The sequence below is a fragment of the Panulirus ornatus genome, chromosome 31, assembly GCF_036320965.1.
Source record: "Panulirus ornatus isolate Po-2019 chromosome 31, ASM3632096v1, whole genome shotgun sequence".
NCBI lineage: Eukaryota > Metazoa > Arthropoda > Malacostraca > Decapoda > Palinuridae > Panulirus > Panulirus ornatus.
The window spans coordinates 19,052,677-19,073,748 of record NC_092254.1 but is presented as its reverse complement, the minus strand read 5'-3'; the positions used below and the strand labels follow the sequence as shown (position 1 = coordinate 19,073,748).

Genomic DNA, 21,072 nt, shown 5'->3' with positions numbered 1-21,072 from the left:
TGGAGAAGGCATATGATAGAGTTGATAGAGATGCTCTGTGGAAGGTATTAAGAATATATGGTGTGGGAGGCAAGTTGTTAGAAGCAGTGAAGAGTTTTTATCGAGGATGTAAGGCATGTGTACGTGTAGGAAGAGAGGAAAGTGATTGGTTCTCAGTGAATATAGGTTTGCGGGAGGGGTGTGTGATGTCTTCATGGTTGTTTAATTTGTTTATGGATGGGGTTGTTAGGGAGGTGAATGCAAGGGTTTTGAAAAGAGGGGCAAGTATGAAGTCTGTTGTGGAAGAGAGAGCTTGGGAAGTGAGTCAGTTGTTGTTCGCTGATGATACAGCGCTGGTGGCTGATTCATGTGAGAAACTGCAGAAGCTGGTGACTGAGTTTGGTAAAGAGTGTGAAAGAAGAAAGTTGAAAGTAAATGTGAATAAGAGCAAGGTTATTAGATACAGCAAGGTTGAGGATCAAGTCAATTGGGGGGTAAGTTTGAATGGAGAAAAACTGGAGGAAGTGAAGTGTTTTAGATATCTGGCAATGGATTTGGCAGCGGATGGAACCATGGAAGCGGAAGTGAATCATAGGGTGGGGGAGGGGGTGAAAATTTTGGGAGCCTTGAAGAATGTGTGGAAGTCGAGAACATTATCTCGGAAAGCAAAAATGGGTATGTTTAAAGGAATAGTGGTTCCAACAATGTTGTATGGTTGCGAGGCGTGGGCTATAGATAGAGCTGTGCGGAGGTGGGTGGATGTGCTGGAAATGAGCTGTTTGAGGACAATATGTGGTGTAAGGTGGTTTGATCAAGTAAGTAATGTAAGGGTAAGAGAGATGTGTGGTAATAAAAAGAGTGTGGTTGAGAGAGCAGAAGGTTTTTTGAAATGGTTTTGTCAGATGGAGAGAATGAGTGAGGAAAGATTGACCAAGAGGATATATGTGTCAGAGGTGGAGGGAACGAGAAGTGGGAGACCAAATTGGAGGTGGAAAGGAGTGAAAAAGATTTTGAGTGATCGGGGCCTGAACATGTAGGAGGGTGAAAGGCGTGCAAGGAATAGAGTGAATTGTAACGATGTGGTATACTGGGGTCGACGTGCTGTCATTGGTTTGAACCAGGGCATGTGAAGCGTCTGGGGTAAACCATGAAAAGTTGTGGGGGGCCTGGATGTGGAAAGGGAGCTGTGGTTTTGGTGCATTATACATGACAGTTAGAGAATGAGTGTGAACGAATGTGTTTTGTTGTCTTTTTCCTAGCGCTACCTCGCGCACATGCAGGGGGAGGGGGTTGTCATTTCATGTGCGGCGGGGTGGCGACGGAAATGAATAAGGGCAGACAGTATGAATTATGTACATGTTGAGATGTATAGGTATGTATATATGCCTTCACCCTCTCAATCACTACCCTCCAATATAATTTCTCAGGAATACTCAGCAAACTTATATCTCTGCAATTTGAGCACTCACTTTTATCCCCTTTGCCTTTGTACAATGCCACTATGCAAGCATTCTGCCAATCCTCAGGCACCTCATCATGAATCATACATAAATTAAATAACATTACCAACCAGTCAACAATACAGTCACCCCCTTTTTTCATAAATTCCAATGCAATACCATCCAAACATACTGCCCTGCCAGCTTTCATTTTCCGCAAAGCTTTAACTACCTCTTCTCTGTTTACCAAATCATTTTCCCTAACCCTCTCACTTTGCACACCACCTCGACCAAAACACCCTATATCTGCCACTCTATCATCAAACACATTCAACAAACCTTCAAAATACTCACTCCATCTCCTTCTCACATCACCACTACTTGTTATCACCTCCCCATTTGCGCCCTACACTGAAGTTCCCATTTGCTCCCTTGTTTTACGCACTTTATTTACCTCCTTCCAAAACATCTTTTTATTCTCCGTTTAATGATACTCTTTCACCCCAACTCTCATTTGCCCTCTTTTTCACCTCTTGCACCTTTCTTTTGACCTCCTACCTCTTTCTTTTATATATCTCCCACTCATTTCCATTTTTTACCTGCAAGAATCGTCCAAATGCCTCTCTCTTCTCTTTGATTAATAATCTTACTTCTTCATCCCACCACTCGCTACCCTTTGTAATCAACCCACCTTCCACGCTTCTCATGCCACAAGCATCTTTTGCGCAAGCAATCACTGCTTCCCTAAATACATCCCATTCCTCCACCACTCCCCTTACCTCCTTTGCTCTCACCTTTTTCCATTCTGTACTCAGTCTCTCCTGGTACTTCCTCACACAAGTCTCCTTCCCAAGCTCACTTAATCTCACCACTCTCTTCACCCCAACATTCTCTCTTCTTTTCTGAAAACCTCTACAAATCTTCACCTTCGCCTCAACAAGATAATGATCAGACTTCCCTCCAGCTGCACCTCTCAGCACATTAACATCCAAAAGTCTCTCTTTCGCGCGCCTAACAATTCACACATAATCCAGCAACGCTCTTTGGCCATCTATCCTACTTACATACCTATACTTAGGTATATCTCGCTTTTTAAACCAGGTATTCCCAATCACCAGTCTTTTCTCAGCACACAAATCCACAAGCTCTTCACCATTTCCATTTACAACACTGAACACCCCATGTTTACCAATTATTCCCTCAACTGCCACATTGCTCACCTTTGCATTCAAATCGCCCATCACTATAAACCGGTCTTGTGCATCAAAACCACTAACACACTCATTCAGCTGCTCCCAAAACACCTTGCCTCTCATGATCTTTCTTCTCATGCCCAGGTGCATATGCACCAATAATCACCCATCTCTCTCCATCAACTATCAGTTTTAACCATATCAATCTAGAATTTACTTTCTTACACTCTATCACATACTCCCACAACTCCTGATTCAGGAGTAGTGCTACTCCTTCCCTTGCTCTTGTCCTCTCACTAACCCCTGACTTTACTCCCAAGACATTCCCAAACCAGTCTTCCCCTTTACCCTTGAGCTTCGTTTCACTCAGAGCCAAAACATCCAGGTTCCTTTCCTCAAACATACTACCTATCTCTCCTTTCTTCTCATCTTGGTTACATCCACACACATTTAGACACCCCAATCTGAGCCTTCGAGGAGGATGAGCACTCCCCGCGTGACTCCTTCTTCTGTTTCCCCTTTTAGAAAGTCAAAATACAAGGAGGGGAGGGTGTGTACAGAGCATCAGATTGGGGAAGAGCAGTGTGGTTTTAGAAGTGGTAGAGGATGCGTGAATCAGGTGTTTGCTTTGAAGAATGTATGCGAGAAATACTTAGAAAAGCAAATGGATTTGTATGTAGAATTTATGGATCTGGAGAAGGCATATGATAGAGTTGATAGAGATGCTCTGTGAAAGGTATTAAGAATATATGGTGTGGGAGGCAAGTTGCGAGAAGCAGTGAAAAGTTTTTATCGAGGATTTAAGGCATGTGTACGTGTAGGAAGAGAGGAAAGTGATTGGTTCTCAGTGAATGTAGGTTTGCGGCAGGGGTGTGTTATGTCTTCATGGTTGTTTAATTTGTTTATGGATGGGGTTGTTAGGGAGGTGAATGCAAGACTTTTGGAAAGAGGGGCAAGTATGCAGTCTGTTGTGGATGAGAGAGCTTGGGAAGTCAGTCAGTTGTTGTTCGCTGATGATACAGCGCTGGTGGCTGATTCATTTGAGAAACTGCAGAAGCTGGTGACTGAGCTTGGTAAAGTGTGTGAAAGAAGAAAGTTAAGAATAAAGAACAAGGTTATGAGGTACGGTAGGGTTGAGGGTCAAGTCAATTGGGAGATAAGTTTGAACGGAGAGAAACTGGAGGAAGTGAAGTGTTTTAGACATCTGGGAGTAAATCTGGCAGCGGATAGAACCATGGAAACGGAAGTGAATCTTAGGGTGGAGGAGGGGGCGAAACTTCTGGAAGCGTTGAAGAATGCGTGGAAGTCGAGAACGTTATCTCGTAAAGCAAAAATGGGTATGTTTGAAGGAATAGTGGTTCCAACAATGTTATATGGTTGCGAGGCGTGGGCTATAGATAGAGTTGTGCGGAGGAGGGTGGATGTCCTGGAAATGAGATGTTTGAGGACAATGTGTGGTGTGAGGTAGTTTGATCGAGTAAGTAATAATAGGGTAAGAGAGATGTGTGGTAATAAAAAGAGTGTGGTTGAGAGAGCAGAAGAGGGTGTTTTGAAATGGTATGGTCACATGGAGAGACAGAGTGAGGAAAGATTGACCAAGACGATATATGTGTCAGAGGTGGAAGGAACGTCGAGAAGTGGGAGACCAAATTGGAGGTGGAAAGATAGAGTGAAAAAGATTTTGATTGATCGGGGCCTGAACATGCAAGAGGGCGAAAGGCGTGCAAGGAATAGAGTGAATTGGAACGATGCTGTATACCGTAATGGACGTGCTGTCAATGGATTGAACCAGGGCATGTGAAGCGTCTGGGGTAAACCATGGAAAGTTCTCTGGAGCCTGGATATGGAAATGGAGCTGTGGTTTCAGTGCATTAAAGATGACAGCTAGAGACTGAGTGTGAACGAATGTGGCATTTGTTGTCTTTTCCTAGCGCTACTTCGCGCACATGCGGGGTTAGGGGGTTGCCATTTCATGTGTGGCGAGGTGGCGATGGGAATGAATAAAGGCAGACGGTGTCAATTATGTACATGTGTATATATGTATATGTCTGTGTGTGTATATATATATGTATTCGTTGAGATGAATAGGTATGTATATTTACGCGTGTGGACATGTATGTATATAAATGTGTATGTGGGTGGTTTGGGCCATTCTTTCGTCTGTTTCCTTGCGCTACCTAGCTAACGTGGGAGACAGCGACAAAGCAAAATAAATAAATAAATAAATATATATATATATATATATATATATATATATATATATATATATATATATATATATATATATATATATATATATATATCAAAAGAATGTATGTGAGAAATACTTAGAAAAGCAAATGGATTTGTATGTAGCATTTATGGATCTGGAGAAGGCATATGATAGAGTTGATAGAGATGCTCTGTGGAAGGTATTAAGAATATATGGTGTGGGAGGAAAGTTGTTAGAAGCAGTGAAAAGTTTTTATCGAGGATGTAAGGCATGTGTACGTTTAGGAAGAGAGGAACGTGATTGGTTCTCAGTGAATGTAGGTTTGCGGCAGGGGTGTGGGATGTCTCCATGGTTGTTTAATTTGTTTATGGATGGGGTTGTGAGGGAGGTGAATGCAAGAGTTTTGGAAAGAGGGGCAAGTATGAAGTCTGTTGGGGATGAGAGAGCTTGGGAAGTGAGTCAGTTGTTGTTCGCTGATGATACAGCGCTGGTGGCTGATTCATGTGAGAAACTGAAGAAACTGGTGACTGAGTTTGGTAAAGTGTGTGAAAGAAGAAAGTTAAGAGTAAATGTGAATAAGAGCAAGGTTATCAGGTACAGTAGGGTTGAGGGTCAAGTCAATTGGGAGGTGAGTTTGAATGGAGAAAAACTGGAGGAAGTGAAGTGTTTTAGATATCTGGGAGTGGATCTGGCAGCGGATGGAACCATGGAAGTGGAAGTGGATCATAGGGTGGGGGAGGGGGCGAAAATTCTGGGAGCCTTGAAGAATGTGTCTAAGTCGAGAACATTATCTCGGAAAGCAAAAATGGGTATGTTCGAAGGAATAGTGGTTCCAACAATGTTGTATGGTTGCGAGGCGTGGGCTATGGATAGAGTTGTGCGCAGGAGGATGGATGTGCTGGAAATGAGATGTTTGAGGACAATGTGTGGTGTGAGGTGGTTTGATCGAGTAAGTAACGTAAGGGTAAGAGAGATGTGTGGAAATAAAAAGAGCGTGGTTGAGAGAGCAGAAGAGGGTGTTTTGAAATGGTTTGGGCACATGGAGAGAATGAGTGAGGAAAGATTGACCAAGAGGATATATGTGTCGGAGGTGGAGGGAAAGAGGAGAAGAGGGAGACCAAATTGGAGGTGGAAAGATGGAGTGAAAAAGATTTTGTGTGATCGGGGCCTGAACATGCAGGAGGGTGAAAGGAGGGCAAGGAATAGAGTGAATTGGATCGATGTGGTATACTGGGGTTGACGTGCTGTCAGTGGATTGAATCAAGGCATGTGAAGCGTCTGGGGTAAACCATGGAAAGCTGTGTAGGTATGTATATTTGCGTGTGTTTGGACGTATGTATATACATGTGTATGGGGGGGGTTGGGCCATTTCTTTCGTCTGTTTCCTTGCGCTACCTCGCAAACGCGGGAGACAGCGACAAAGCAAAAAAAAAAAAAAAAAAAAAATATATATATATATATATATATATATATATATATATATATATATATATATATATATATATATATATATATATATATATATATAGTCGCTGTTTCCTACGTCCGCGAGGTAGCACTAGGAAACAGACGAAGAATGGCCTATCCACTGATATACACATATATGTACATGAACGCCCATATACGCACATATGCATATCAAAATATACATTCATATACATACACATACGCAGACATTACATACATACACACGTACATATTCATACTTGCCTTCATCCACCCTCGTCGATACCCCACCCCACAGGAAAACAGCATCGCTATCCCCTGATTTAGCGAGGCAGTGCCAGGAATACAGACAAAAAGGCCCTATTCGTTCACACTCAGTCTCTAGCTGTCATGTATAATGCACCGAAATCACCGCTCCCTATCCACATCCAGGCCCTACAGACCTTTCCAAGGTTTACCCAAGACGCTTTACATGCTCTGGATCAGTCAATTGACAGCACGTCGACCCCGGTATACCACATCGTTCCAATTCAATCTTTCCTAACACGGCTCTCACCCTCTTGTATGTTCAGACCCCGATCGCTCAAAAGTTTTCACCCCATCCTTACATCTCCAATTTGGTCTTCCGTTTCTCCTTGCTCCCTTCACCTCTGACACATATATCCTCTTTGTCAATCTTTCCTCACTCATTCTCTCCATACGTCCAAACCATTTCAACACACCCTCTTCTGCTCTCTCAACCACACTCTCTATATTTCAACACATCTCTCTTACTGTATCATTAATTACTCGATCAAACCACCTCACACCACATTTCATTTCCAACACATCCACCTTCTTCCGTCCAACCCTATCTATAGCCCATGCCTCGCAACCATATAATATTGTTTGGAAACACTATTCTTGTAAACATACCCATTTTTGCTCTCCGATCTGGAGAAGGCATATGATATGGTTGATTGAGATGCTTTGTTGAAGATACTAAGAGTATATGGTGTTGGAGGTAAGCTGCTAGAAGCAGTGAAAAGTTTTTATCAAGGATGTAAGGCATGTGTACACACTTTTCCAAACTCAGTCACCAACCTCTGCAGTTTCTCACACGAATCAGCGACTAGAGCTGTATCATCGGCAAAAAACAACTGACTCACCTTCCAAGCTCTCTCATCTACAACAGACTGCATACTTGCCCCTCTTTCCAAAACTCTTCCATTTACCTCCCTAAACACCCCATCCATAATCTAATTAAACAACCGTGGAGACATCACACACCCTGCAGCAGACCGACATTCACTGGGAACCAATCACTTTCCTCTCTTCCTACTCGTACACATGCTTTACATCCTTGGTAAAAACTTTTCACTGCTTCTAGTAACTTACCTCCCACACCATATACTCTTGAAACCTTCTATGAAGCATCTCTATCAACCTTATCATATGCGTTCTCCAGATCCATAAATGGAGGGCAAGTATGTGTTGTATGACAGTGCAAGTTCATAAGCACTGTGTTCATATTCGTACACGTTGTGACAGTAAGTCTGATGACATTGTTGACTGAGTAATGTGAGGCTGACGGAATTCAACCGCTCTAAACTCTGTTCCTTATGGACGTGTGAGAACTGTATTTGATGACTACAACAATAAATCATCCTAATGATCACTACTAATCACCAACGCCTTCAGGCTTTTTCTCTTGTCTAAAATAACAACTCATCCTGTCAGTCATTACTAATCACCTTGGCACTGGCTAAAAGTATTGGTTTAAACTAATAACTAATCTTGTTCATCTCCATTAATCACTCGGGCTTAAGGCTCATTCTATTGGTGAAAATATCAAGTTATCGTTGTGATCAATACCAATCACCAAAGCCAACGGCTCAGTCTACTGATTGAAATAACTAATGTTGGTGGTCATACTAATCACCAGGCCACTGGTTCAATCTATTATGACAGTGACAACTCATCCTGGTTATTGATAACCTCAAGGACCACTGGCTTGTTCTCTTCATGAAAACAGCAAATCCAAGTAATCACTAATAGTCACCAGGACCATTGGATTGTTCCACTGATTAATATAATAAATCCCGGTGATCGCTACTAATCACCAGGCCACTGGCTTGTTCTACTGATCAAAACGTGAAATCCTGGTGATTACAGGTAATCACCAAGGTAATGGCTTTTTCTATTTATTGAAATAAATCTGGTGACAATTACTAATCGCTAAGGCCACTAACTCATTCTATCTTGTATACACCATTGGTTATCAAGTTCCGAAAGATGTTATGGCAGTCAGTCAGTACTTGCTGTTTGGGGGTGTCTGTAGCTAGACATGTAGTACATACCTGAATTTTCTGAGTGTGAAGGTTCTCCAAGTTGCCTCAGGCTGACGTCCTCATGAGCTGCAGATATTGCTGCAGTTTGTTGTTCACTGGCGGAACACAGCAGCAGCCACGTCAGGAGAGCGGAGCACGTCAACATAGTATAATGCATTATCACTGGACTACTGAGGCAAGCTAGGCTTCGCTCGCCCGCTCGCCCTGCTTATACCCTGACCGATACTGGCATTATTATTATTCGTATTTACTGTATAATGAATGATATGATTCATCCTTCATTTCACTGAACTAGATTCTTTTTATCGTCGACAGCCGTTTGCATAATTTGTCCATCGTAAATTCTGTAAGCCTTCAAAATATTCAGATTGAATTAAATGTTGTCACAAGACATTACGACCACAGTGAGGGGTGGTGGGTCAGCGACTGTGTTGTGTCGCTGGGGAAATTACCTCGGGAAATCCCGTCACTGGCCACCGCTGTCCTCACATCACTGCGCAGTACACTCACCAACTGCGAAATCGAGTCTTTGTACAGATGTTTGTACAGATGAAATTAAATGTGGTTTATATGTAAATATGTTTCATGTAAGCTCAACCCTAACACAATGATTAAGCCTAACAGGAAGATAAGTATATTTGGCACATGGCATCTAATTCACACACACACACACACACATTCACACTGGCTCCCTTGGCGTAGCGATCACGTCCCCGGCCATGTTCAGGCTGGGGTTGTCCCACGTTCGAATCCTTACCGTGATAATCAGCCCACAGCGAACTATACTGACGGTTATATAGTTGATGTGGCTTAAGCACCTTTACCCCTTCACAGATGTCGTAAAATCTTATCAAATATCCTGTGCTTATTAGCCATTGCACTTTGCAATGATACGTGACGACGTATTCTGAACCATGATTATATAAAACAAATTTCAAAACTACCTATAAGGAAGACTATATGTTCTGATATAACTACCTATAATGAAGACTATATGTTCTGATATAACTACCTATAATGAAGACTATATGTTCTGATATAAGTACCTATAATGAAGACTATATGTTCTGATATAAGTACCTATAATGAAGACTATATGTTCTGATATAACTACCTATAATGAAGACTATATGTTCTGATATAACTACCTATAATGAAGACTATATGTTCTAAGTACCTATAATGAAGACTATATGTTCTGATATAAGTACCTATAATGAAGACTATATGTTCTGATATAAGTACCTATAATGAAGACTATATGTTCTGATATAAGTACCTATAATGAAGACTATATGTTCTGATATAAGTACCTATAATGAAGACTATATGTTCTGATATAACTACCTATAATGAAGACTATATGTTCTAAGTACCTATAATGAAGACTATATGTTCTGATATAACTACCTATAATGAAGACTATATGTTCTAAGTACCTATAATGAAGACTATATGTTCTGATATAACTACCTATGATGAAGACTATATGTTCTGATATAACTACCTATAATGAAGACTATATGTTCTGATATAAGTACCTATAATGAAGACTATATGTTCTGATATAAGTACCTATAATGAAGACTATATGTTCTAAGTACCTATAATGAAGACTATATGTTCTGATATAACTACCTATAATGAAGACTATATGTTCTGATATAAGTACCTATAATGAAGACTATATGTTCTGATATAACTACCTATAATAAAGACTATATGTTCTAAGTACCTATAATGAAGACTATATGTTCTGATATAACTACCTATGATGAAGACTATATGTTCTGATATAACTACCTATAATGAAGAGTATATGTTCTGATATAAGTACCTATAATGAAGACTATATGTTCTGATATAAGTACCTATAATGAAGACTATATGTTCTGATATAACTACCTATAATGAAGACTATATGTTCTGATATAAGTACCTATAATGAAGACTATATGTTCTGATATAACTACCTATAATGAAGACTATATGTTCTAAGTACCTATAATGAAGACTATATGTTCTGATATAACTACCTATAATGAAGACTATATTATCTGATATAAGTACCTATAATGAAGACTATATGTTCTGATATAACTACCTATAATGAAGACTATATGTTCTGATATAAGTACCTATAATGAAGACTATATATTCTGATATAACTACCTATAATGAAGACTATATGTTCTAAGTACCTATAATGAAGACTATATGTTCTGATATAAGTACCTATAATGAAGACTATATGTTCTGATATAACTACCTATAATGAAGACTATATGTTCTGATATAAGTACCTATAATGAAGACTATATGTTCTGATATAACTACCTATAATGAAGACTATATGTTCTGATATAACTACCTATAATGAAGACTATATGTTCTGATATAACTACCTATAATGAAGACTATATGTTCTGATATAAGTACCTATAATGAAGACTATATGTTCTGATATAAGTACCTATAATGAAGACTATATGTTCTGATATAAGTACCTATAATGAAGACTATATGTTCTGATATAACTACCTATAATGAAGACTATATGTTCTAATTACCTATAATGAAGACTATATGTTCTGATATAACTACCTATAATGAAGACTATATGTTCTGATATAACTACCCATAATGAAGACTATATGCTCTGATATAACTACCTATAATGAAGACTATATGTTCTAAGTACCTATAATGAAGACTATATGTTCTGATATAACTACCTATAATGAAGACTATATGTTCTGATATAACTACCTATAATGAAGACTATATGTTCTGATATAAGTACCTATAATGAAGACTATATGTTCTGATATAACTACCTATAATGAAGACTATATGTTCTGATATAACTACCTATAATGAAGACTATATGTTCTGATATAACTACCTATAATGAAGACTATATGTTCTGATATAAGTACCTATAATGAAGACTATATGTTCTGATATAAGTACCTATAATGAAGACTATATGTTCTGATATAACTACCTATAATGAAGACTATATGTTCTGATATAAGTACCTATAATGAAGACTATATGTTCTGATATAACTACCTATAATGAAGACTATATGTTCTGATATAACTACCTATAATGAAGACTATATGTTCTGATATAAGTACCTATAATGAAGACTATATGTTCTGATATAACTACCTATAATGAAGACTATATGTTCTGATATAACTACCTATAATGAAGACTATATGTTCTGATATAACTACCTATAATGAAGACTATATGTTCTGATATAACTACCTATAATGAAGACTATATGTTCTGATATAACTACCTATAATGAAGACTATATGTTCTGATATAACTACCTATAATGAAGACTATATGTTCTGATATAAGTACCTATAATGAAGACTATATGTTCTGATATAACTACCTATAATGAAGACTATATGTTCTGATATAACTACCTATAATGAAGACTATATGTTCTGATATAACTACCTATAATGAAGACTATATGTTCTGATATAACTACCTATAATGAAGACTATATGTTCTGATATAAGTACCTATAATGAAGACTATATGTTCTGATATAACTACCTATAATGAAGACTATATGTTCTGATATAACTACCTATAATGAAGACTATATGTTCTGATATAAGTACCTATAATGAAGACTATATGTTCTGATATAACTACCTATAATGAAGACTATATGTTCTGATATAAGTACCTATAATGAAGACTATATGTTCTGATATAAGTACCTATAATGAAGACTATATGTTCTGATATAAGTACCTATAATGAAGACTATATGTTCTGATATAACTACCTATAATGAAGACTATATGTTCTGATATAACTACCTATAATGAAGACTATATGTTCTGATATAAGTACCTATAATGAAGACTATATGTTCTGATATAACTACCTATAATGAAGACTATATGTTCTGATATAAGTACCTATAATGAAGACTATATGTTCTGATATAAGTACCTATAATGAAGACTATATGTCTGATATCATTCACAGTAGAAATAACAAGTGGCATTACATGATTCACATTGATTCTTTTAGGGAACAAATTTCTTGTTAAGTAATGCGGTTTGACACCTGTCTTAGGAGATCTATCATTCTCATTCTCGTTCAGCTTCAAGTTCTACAGGCGGCACCTTCATCAAACACAACCAGAGCTGGAGCTCCATCTGTTCTTATACCAGTGATTTTGTGTAACTTTAGATTGTTTCAAAAATGTATCTATTACTATTGAATACATCTTCACCCATAGTATTACCTTTTATGTTAGTTGATTGCATCAATTCATCACTGACTTCAGAATCTGCAGTTCTGCCATGTACAAAAATAGCAAGCTAAGCAGTGTCACCAGAACTGGTAAAAGAGGGGTTCCCTTATTTACCGTTTTTTTTGGCTTAGCTCTTTAGCTTAGTGAAGCTTTCCCCCATTTCCTCCCCTAAATTTAATGTGTTTATTTTCTGAGTTTTCTCTCTTTGTGTTTACAGGCAAGTGAGTGTTGACCGGTGTTTCTGGTGTTGCTGGACCACTGGTACATTTCACGAAGGCTGATGGTTGGACAGAATTGTTCGAACATGTGAGAGGTGACAAAACTAATTGACGGCGAGCCACGTACAATCTCCCTGATCACTCTTTCGGAAAATCCAAATTGCCAAAGAATATTGCCGTAGGTTAGGTTAAGGTAGCTGTGAGACCTTACATACCGAACATCTTGCCATGTTATATATGGCAAGGGTTTGGTCGTGGTGAAAATATTGTACTCTTTCATCTCGATGTGGAAAGTGTGGCAGCGAGGACCAGGTTGCTGACAATTGTACAGCCAAGGTGGTACTGTGCGTTGACTGTGGGGGAGAGGCAACCACCCAAGCTCGTACCGAGAATGTCCTCGGTACAAGTTTGAGAAGGAAGTCTGGACAGTTAAGGCAAAGGAGAACATTTCATATGGTGAAGCAAGGAAGAGGGTGAAGGAGACTCACCAGACTCTCAAACCCAATGAGTCCTATGCTATGGCATTGAAATGTAAGCTGGTCATGGTCACAATTGCCACGGGAACTACTGAACCAACCACGACTCACCACTCCAGGCGAACCCATAACGAATCAGACAGACACTGACACTGAGTCTGACGATAATACCCACAAAGACTCGTACTCAAGAGCCACCTGCTCTGTTAGACCGAAAAACATGAAAGAGGACAAGACAGATTTGCTTAAACTTTCAAAAGAAACAACGTCGCACGTCATCGTTCCTGTGGCTTCAGTAAGGAGGTCTTCCTCGACGAAGTCTTCCTCGGTGAATAATTGGATGACAATACCGTCTCCACTATCAGGAGCCGATTCCGTTCCCCCTTGGACTCGCCCAAGTACAAATAAAAGGGCTCACAAAGCTGGCCGGCTAAAGAAATCTTAAAGCAACGCATTCCATATCATTTAGTGGAATTGTAGAGGTCTTAGGAATAAGCAAGCACAACTGTCACTGTTACTTGCATTATATAGGCCAGACGTTATTTGTCTACAAGAGACCAATCTGAACAGCACAGTCGAAGATTGTGATGTTTTAGATACGTATCACCCGTATAGAAGATCATGGGGTAGCCATTTATGTACATTAAAGATTACCCCATACAGAAGTGACTTTAAATTCTACTCTAGAAGCTGTCGCATGTAGTCAAATTTGATAACACGTACCTGGCCATTTGTTCAATCTACTGTCCCGGTTCCAAAGCACTTGATGATGATGATATCACTTTGCTCTTTAGTCAGTTACCCCACACAAAACTAATTCTTGGAGACTTCAGCGCTCATCATCATCAGTGGGCAAGTATACAGGCAGACTCTCGTGGGAAACAAATTGTAAATTATGGAATCAATTCTAATCTCGCTCTTCTGAACGATGGTAGTGGAACTCGTGTAGATGATCGGACAGGGAACATCTCAGCCATCGCCCTATCTTTGTCATCCCCAGATATACTAAATGACATCACCTGGGGTACTTATGACGACTCCTTGGGAAGTGACCACTTCCCAATCTGTCTTTCTAATACATGCGACAATTGTAGGGATAATGTTTACCAGACCGTCTCCGATCAGATTCAGTTATAAGAAAGCAGACTGGGGGTCATTCTCAAGACAAGCCGTCCTAGATGTATCCTGAGATGACATTGACACAAAGGTCAATAATGTAATCAATACCATCATCAGGGCTGCTGACGCCTCTGTTCCTAAGATCCCTACAATATCCACAAAGCATACAGTTCCTTTGTGGACATCAGATTGCCAAAATGCACTGCGTGAGCGCAATAGAAGATACAGGATCTTCGACAAAGAGGCTCGGATAACAATTTCATTGCATATAAACAAGCGAGGGCTCAGGCAAGAAGAACAATACGACAAGCCAAAAGAGACTCCTGGCGTGGCTCTGTTTCAAATGTTGATAAGGACACACCCAGCAGTCAGGTCTGGTCCACAATAAAGAAAATGATCAGAAAATATAAACAACCATCCATCACTCAACTTACTACGCAAGACGGTACCATAGACGACCCAGTTGACATAGCCAACGCTATCGCCAGGAGATTCTCAGACATGAGTAGCTCGGCCAATTACGATCGACGGTTTTTACACCACAAACGTCAGGCCGAGCAAACAGTGATTGATTTTACCAAAGAATATAAAACTATGCCATACAATAATGCATTTACTCTTAAAGAATTGCTTCTTGCCCTGAAATCCTGTACAGGTTCGAGCCCGGGACCCACTGGGATCACATACGAGATGATCCAGCAACTTAGTCCGGCCAACCTTACTAAGCTGTTAGCATGGTACAATGAGATTTGGATGTCTCGAACGTTTCCAAACTCATGGCACTTTGCGCACGTCATCCCCATCCCAAAAGGTTCCGGACGCCTTACGAATATAAGTTCGTTTCGACCTACTGCATTGACGAGCTGCATTTGCAAGGTCGTGGAAAGAATGGTTAATAAAAGGCTTCTTTTCTTATTAGAATTGCAAAATCTATCAAATGATCAACAGTGTGCATTCCGTAAACACAGAAGCACAATGGATCATTTAATGAATTTAGAACATAACATTTTAGATTATTCTATAAAGAAAGATCTTTTAACTGTAGTTTTTTAGATTTGGAAAAAGCCTTTTACATGACATGGCGAAACGGAATCTTAAGCATACTTTATGCTACTGGTTTAAGAGGTTCTTTACCTGTTTTTATCAAAAATTTCTTACGTGACAGAACGTTCGCTGTCAAGCTTATTGCATCAAACGTAATCTCGGAAATATTTGTCCAAGAAAACGGGGTGCCGCAAGGCAGCGTTTTGAGCCCAGCATTATTTAATATTGTGATTAATGATATTCTGTCTCCAGCTTCGGTCCCTCGAAACCTTGAATACTCAATTTATGTTGATGATTGTGCAACATGGCACCCCTCGCCTAATGCACAAATTTCGGCTGAGCGGGTTCAAGATACACTTGAAACCGTTCAACTTTGGGGATTTTTCACCAGCTAAAAGTGTCGCGGTTGTTTTTATCCGAATTTCCAGCTAAAATTAGACAACAACCCGATTCCCTTTTGTAATAATGTAAGATTCCCTGGGTTACATTTTGACCAAAGATTGAATTGGAAGAAACACATAGATTATTTGATGACAAATTGTGATAAACGGTTAAATATTCTTAAGTATTTCTCGGGTTCATTATTAGAAGTAAACTAGACTATGGCTCTCAGGTGTATGCTTCGGCGAGCGACTATACCCTGAGGAGCTTGTTCGGGTGTTACAGAATAAATACCTACGAATGTGTCTTGGAGCTCTGTCATGTACCAGGGTTCCACGATTGAAAGTTGAGGCAAATGTACCTCTTCTCCAGCTGTGTCGAGATGAATTAACGTTAAAGTGTGGTATTGTGATGGCCAGGAGAATACACATTAATGCCTGTCGCCTGGGACAAAAATATGAACAGTTCATCGATAGAGGCGTCAGGCCCCTGGCCCTCAGAATACACTTCCTCAGTGAGAATTCTGGTCTGAACGTGCAAGAAGTGGACACGCTGGTTAGAGATAAACTACCTCTTTGGGAGAAGTCAAGAGTCAAAATTAAGACCAGCTGGCTCCCTGCGACGAAAAGGAACGCGCCGGAGAGTGAGGTACACCGGCGATTCCGTCATGTCATCATGGATCATTTATCATGTGTCCACTTCTACACAGATGGCTCCAAAACAGGTGTGTGGTCGAATGAATGTTCTCTTAGGTGCAGGTTCCCGAACCATACAAATATTTTTTGTGCGGAATTATTTGCTATTGATAAGGCCATAGACTATATTATTAATTCATGTCAAATCAGTTATTTTTACCGATTCATTGTCAGCTCTTAAAGCTATAAACTCGGGTTACACCGAGTCAAATGAAATTCAGGGCAACATCAGTGATACACTAAATTCATGTAATAAAGATATCATCTTGATCTGGGTGTCTGGTCATTGCACCATCTACGGCAATAAGCAGGCAGACCGGTTGACTAAGTCGACCTCAGAACTCGAGGAGGTCGTTTCGATCCCTCGGGAGCTGGGGTCCTGCCTTTCCTTGGGAAAGGATTCAGTATTTCTTCTGTGGCAAAGTCAGCGGACCAGCCTGACTATTGCAAGAAAATATAAACCACAAGTAGCGGACTGGACGACCTGGTGGTACAGGAAGAATAGGAGAGAGGAAGTCGTCCTGGCCCATCTACGTCGCAATTGTTCCTACAACACCCACATTCAACCATACATCACACACAGTACCCACCTACAACCATACATCACACACATTACCCACCCACAACCACACATCACAAACAGTACCCACCTACAACCATACATCACACACAGTACCTACTTACAACCGCACATCACACACAGTACCCACCTACAACCATACATCACACACAGTACCAGCCTACAACCATGCATCACACACAGTACCCACTTACAACCATACATCGCACACAGTACCCACCTACAACCATACACCACACACAGTACTCACTTACAACCGTACATCAAACGCATTACCCACCCACAACCATACATCACGCATAACACCCACCAAAAACCGTACATCACACACAGTACGCACCTACAGCCAGACATCACACAAAACACCCACCTACAACCGTACATCACACGCAGTACCCACCTACAATCGTACAACACACACAGTACCCACCTACAACCGTACATCACACACATTACCCACCTACAACCGTACATCACACATAGTACCCACCTACAACCAAACATCACACACAACACCCACCTATAACCGTACATCACACACAGCACGCACCTACAACCATACATCACACACAGTACCAACCTACAACGATACATCATACACAGTATTCACTTACAACTGTACTTGACACAGAACACCCACCTACAACCGTACATCACAAACAGTACCCACCTACAACCATACATCACACACAGTAACCACCTTCAAACATACATCACACACAACACCCACCTACAACCGTACTTCACACACAGTACGCATCTACAACCATACATCACACACAACATCCATATACAACCGTACATCACACAGAGTACCCACCTGCAACCGTACATCACACACAGGACCCACCTACAACCGTTACATCACACACAGTACCCATCTACAACGATACATCACACACAGTACCAATGTATAACCGTATATCACACACAGTACCCACCTACAACCATACATCACACACAGTACCCACCTACAACCATACATCACACACAGTACCCACCTAAAAAAACACAGCACACAAAGTACCCACCTACAACCATACATCACACACAGTATCTACCTACAACCGTACATCACACACAACACCAACCTACAACCGTATATCACACACAGTACCCACCTACAACCATACATCACACACACTACCCACCTACAACCATATTTAACACAGAGTACCCACCTACAGCCATATATCACACACAACACCCACTTACAACCGTATGTCAGACACAGTACGCACCTACAACCATACATCACACACAACACTCACCTACAACCGTACATCACACACAGTACCCACCTACAACCATAGATCACACACAGTACCCACCAACAACCATACATCACACACAACACCCACCTACAACCGTACATCACACAAAGTACGCAACTACAACCATACATCACATACAGCAACCCATATACAACAATACATCACACACAGCACCCAGCTACAACCAAACATCACACATAGCACCCACCTACAACCATGCATCACACACAGTACCCACCTACAACCGAACATCACAAACAGTACCCACCTACAACCATACATCACACAGAGTACCCACCTACAACCATACATCACAGACAGTACCCACCTACAACCATACATCACACACAACACCCAGCTACAACCGTATTTCACACACAGTACGCACTTACAACCATACATTACATACAACACCCACCTACAACCGTACATCACACATAGTACCCACCTACAACCGTAGATCAAACAGAGTACCCACCTACAACCGTACATAACACAGCACCCACCTACAACCATACATCATACACATTACCCACCTACAAACATACATCACACACAACACCCACCTACAACCGTACATCACACACAGTACGCACCTACAACCATACATCACACACAACACCCATATACAACCGTACATCACACAGGGTACCCACCTGCAACCGTACATCACATAAAGGACCCACCTACAACCGTACATCACACACAGTACCCACCTACAACGATACATCACACACAGTACCAATGTATAACCGTATATCACACACAGTACCCACCTACAACCATACATCACACACAGTACCCACCTACAACCATACATCACACACAGTATCTACCTACAACCGTACATCACACACAACACCAACCTACAACCGTATATCACACTCATTACCCACCTACAACCATACATCACACACACTACCCACCTACAACCATATTTCACACAGAATACCCACCTACAACCATATATCACACACAACACCCACCTACAACCGTATGTCAGACACAGTACGCACCTACAACCATACATCACACACAACACTCACCTACAACCGTACATCACACACAGTACCCACCTACAACCATAGATCACACACAGTACCCACCAACAACCATACATCACACACAACACCCACCTACAACCGTACATCACACAAAGTACGCAATTACAACCATACATCACATACAGCACCCATATACAACCATACATCACACACAGCACCCAGCTACAACCAAACATCACACATAGTACCCACCTACAACCATGCATCACACACAGTACCCACCTGCAACCGAACATCACAAACAGTACCCACCTACAACCATACATCAAACAGAGTACCCACCTACAACCATACATCACAGACAGTACCCACCTACAACCATACATCACACACAATACCCACCTACAACCACATATCACACACAGTATCCACCTACAACCATATATCACACACAGTATCCACCTACAACCGTTTATCACACACAATACCCACCTACAACCATACATCACACACAGTACCCACCTACAACCATACATCACACACAACACCCAGCTACAACCGTATATCACACACAGTACGCACCTACGACCATACATTACACACAACACCCACCTACAACCGTACATCACAAAGAGTACCCACCTACAACCGTAGATCACACACAGTACCCACCTACAACCGTACATAACACAGCACCCACCTACAACCATATATCACACACAACACCCACCTACAACCATACAACACACACAGTACCCACCTACAACCATACAGCACACACAACAACCAACAACAACCGTGCATCACACAAAAAAACCCACCTACAACCATATATCAAACACAACACCTACCTACAACCGTACATCACACACAGTACCCACTTACAACCGTATATCACACGCAGTAGTCATCTACAACCGTACATCACACGGTACCCACCTACAACCATACAACACACACAACACCCACCTACAACCATAAATCAAACACAGTACCCACCGACAACCATACATCACACACAACACCCACCTACAACCGTATATCACATACAGAACCCACCTACAACCATACATTACACAAAACACCTACCTAGAACCGTACAACACAAACAGTATCCACCTACAATCGTATATCACACACAGTACCCACCTACAACCGTATATCAAGGAGTAGCCACCTATAAACATATATCGCAATCAACACCCACCTACAACCATACATCACACACAGTACCCACCTACAACCATACATCAGACAAAACACTCACATACAACGTACATTACACACAGTACCCACCTACAACCATATATCATACACAGCACCCACCTACAACCGTACATCACAAACAGTACCCACCTAAAACCATACATCACACACAGTAC

General features: G+C 40.7%; 1 protein-coding gene across 1 annotated transcript in view; it reads right to left on the bottom strand.

Moving 5' to 3' along the window:
* LOC139758855 (uncharacterized) overlaps positions 1 to 8,825 on the bottom strand; it is a 123,994-nt gene extending 115,169 nt beyond the window's left edge. The window contains exon 1 of the mRNA XM_071680718.1: positions 8,609 to 8,825. Within this exon, the coding sequence (XP_071536819.1) occupies positions 8,609 to 8,756 (148 nt within the window). The 5' untranslated portion in view covers positions 8,757 to 8,825. The remainder of the gene's footprint in view (positions 1 to 8,608) is intronic.
* Between the last annotated feature and the right edge of the window lie 12,247 nt (positions 8,826 to 21,072).